The sequence below is a fragment of the Acanthisitta chloris genome, unplaced genomic scaffold (genome assembly GCF_000695815.1).
Source record: "Acanthisitta chloris isolate BGI_N310 unplaced genomic scaffold, ASM69581v1 scaffold4082, whole genome shotgun sequence".
Classification (NCBI taxonomy): domain Eukaryota; kingdom Metazoa; phylum Chordata; class Aves; order Passeriformes; family Acanthisittidae; genus Acanthisitta; species Acanthisitta chloris.
In genome coordinates, this window is record NW_008662020.1 from 59,428 (window position 1) to 62,426 (window position 2,999).

Below are 2,999 nucleotides of genomic sequence, written 5' to 3' on the forward strand. Positions count from 1 at the left end.
TTTCCAGTTCGGTAAGATAATGTCTGCAGCAGACCTTAAGGAAAAAGATTTCATTAGTGTGAGCCACGGCACCCTAGAAATAAAATTCTACTTTTTACTGTTGTGTGGAAATTTTTTTTCTATGTATTTATAGATGTATGCATGTATATATATATTTTTTAGCACATGCTGAACAAAAGAAAGTTTGAGCTGCCTCTTTTATAACTACTATTACAAATGTTCTTGCTATTGTGAGCTAAAATTAGAGGCAGAAAATTTTAATGACAACAACTAGTCAGGCTTCACAATCATGAGGTAATTCCTTGAACTTTTGACTTTTGGACTGGACATACTATTAAGATTTTAGAAAAAATATTACCAGATTCCAGTTCCTTTTCACAGGCAGACAGTAAGAACAGGTTATGGAAAACAAGAAGAAAAACATTGATTTCTGTTAAAAGATATTTGCAATACACAACTGTAAGAATCGCAGAGTGTCAGATATTTTCAAAGTATAAGTCAGAGTTGCATTCACCTTTTTCAGTTAAAGGATGTTATATTCTATATATGTACTTGTACAGATTATTGACTGTCAGTTTATGAAAAAAAATCAACTTCTCTTTCAGGGTAAACTGGCAGGTTTGTGTGGAAATTTTGACAAATACACTTCAAATGATCTGACTACATCAAACAACATGGAGGTGAGAAATGCACAGGTGTTTGGAGACAGCTGGGTATTAGGACAGGTAAGTTCCATGCCCAGTAAAAATTTAGAGAAACAGGATGATAATTTTATAAGCACATGATGTATAGGGATTTTCTAAACTTATGGTCAGTGTATAAGAGGAGATTTTAATTTTTGTGCCTGTAGATGTGAAATGTGTTAATAATATGTTATAGCAAACATATACAGAATTTGAATTAAACAAAACAATTTCTTTAGGGAAGACTATGTTTTTTTCCTACATAAGGTAATTATTATAGTTGTCTGGATTTCAGTTTTTGACAAAGTTAGGTACATTGCTTCTGATATTTTCGATTCACCCCAATTTTAACAACAGTTGTAATTTCTCTGGTGTTGGAGGCATCAGGATACTGAAAGCAAATAGAATCCAAAAGCTGGAAAAAAAGGTCTGGAAAAAAGTTTATTTCTGAACACTGAAAAAAAATTGATGATCTATTTTAGTTGCAGTTTGTAAACAGAGAACAAACTGACTAAGCAGAGGCAGTGAAGGGATGGGCAGAAAAGGCTCAGAACAGTAACAGACACAACCCAGTATGGAAACCTGGTTTCTGAGAAGGGATGAGGCTGTAGAGAGTGTAGGACTGCAACTGTGTTTTATAACTGTCACAGTTTAACCCTAGCCAGCAGCCAAACACCACACAGCCACTCACTCACTTCCCCACCAGTGGCATGGGGAATAGAATCAGAAAGGTAAAAGCTAGAAAAACTTACGGATCGAGATAAAGACAGTCTAATAGGGAAAGCAAAAGCTGCACACACAAGCAAAGCAAGGAATTCATTCACTGCTTCCATGGGCAGGAGGTGTTCAACCATCTCCAGGACAGCAGAGCCCCATCATATGTAATGGTTACTTGGGAAGGCAAGTGTCATCACCTCAAAAAATTCCCCCTTCCTTGTTCTTCCCTCCACTTTATACGCTGAGCATGATATCATATGGTATGGAATATCCCTTTGGTCAGTTTGGGTCACCTGTCCTGGCTGTGTCTTCCTCCCAACCTCTCATGCACCCCCAACTTCCTTGCCGGTGTGGCAGGAAAGATTTTGCAGAAAATGGAAGATTTTGAGGCTTCTCTGCCTCAAGATCTCCCTTTGGATCTATTTCATTCTACATAAAATGTGTGAATTTTGTGAGCAAGCAAGGCAAATGTGTCGTTATGCTGGTAGTTATACGACTCATCTAGAAGGTCATACATAAACAAATGTGTAAATGTGTATGAAGTGTAAGAATTTTTCTTTTCCAAATTATCAGTTCAGTGTCTGCTTTAAAAAGTGTGTAGTATTTGCATAGAAAATTAACTTCTAGGATGTTATGACCTTTGTTTATGCAGCTCAAACTTGTACCTGCCTTTTTTGTGGCCATATATATATATATATATATTTGTAGAATCTCATGCAATCTTCTGACACCAGGATCTAAATTCAACCTTGGCCTTGTTGGTCATCTGTGCTCAGACAGACTTGACACTTCATCTACCCCCACAGTAGGTCTTAGGGGTTTTTTCATGAAGGACCTTTGGCGTCCATAGAAATGTGTCCTGATCAACTTTTCTGAAAAATGTAAATACCACAAAGAGCATTTGATAGCTGGAGGCCTAGAACCCAGCTCTGCTACTGGCAAACATGCTTGCATTGGCACCATGAAGCATGGGATGCTTCCAGGCCTTCTCCCTCCAGGGAGTGGCAGCACATGCCCCCATGGTGGTGTCTGAGCATCCACACAGGAGGGCAGTGTAAGTGGATGACTACACTGCAACTAAGGCTGCTTTGGGACACCACAATGATGCCTACAGATTCATCATTACACCCTCTAGGGCTTCCCTGCTGCACCAAGAGAGCATGGCTTTGGATGAACTTGTGTTCTCTGAGTCAGTGTCGTTTAGTTATGTTTTTTCTGTTCATTTGTTTTTCTTTTTGAGGAGAGACTTGAAGTGAGGGAGTTGTATCTTAGCCATTTCTGAGTTATCATGATGATCTTAGACTATTTTTTTTGTGGGTTGTTCTCTTCCTACTGCTGCTTCTTTATTTGCACTTGCAGGGCTGAAGCCATCTGTAGTGACTCCATTTAAAGTCAGTGCAAAACCACCCAGGATAGATTTGGACCATGTATTTGTTTGTGATGTTACAGTTGGTTGCTCTGGTAATGATTATTATGTGTCACAAAGAAAACATTTTGTCTTTATGCACTGAGCAGACAGCAGGAACATTTCAGTACTTCAGGACAAAACACAAAGATTCTTTTTGTGCAAATGTTTTCAATTATGACAACAAATCAGGG

General features: G+C 38.4%; 1 protein-coding gene across 1 annotated transcript in view; it reads left to right on the plus strand.

Annotated features, from left to right (window-relative positions):
• LOC103798177 (otogelin-like protein) overlaps positions 1-2,999 on the plus strand; it is a gene marked incomplete at its 3' end in the record, with an annotated part of 75,241 nt that overhangs the window by 50,919 nt on the left and 21,323 nt on the right. The window contains exon 28 of the mRNA XM_009070425.1: positions 606-725. Coding sequence (XP_009068673.1) covers positions 606-725 — 120 coding nt within the window. The remainder of the gene's footprint in view (positions 1-605; positions 726-2,999) is intronic.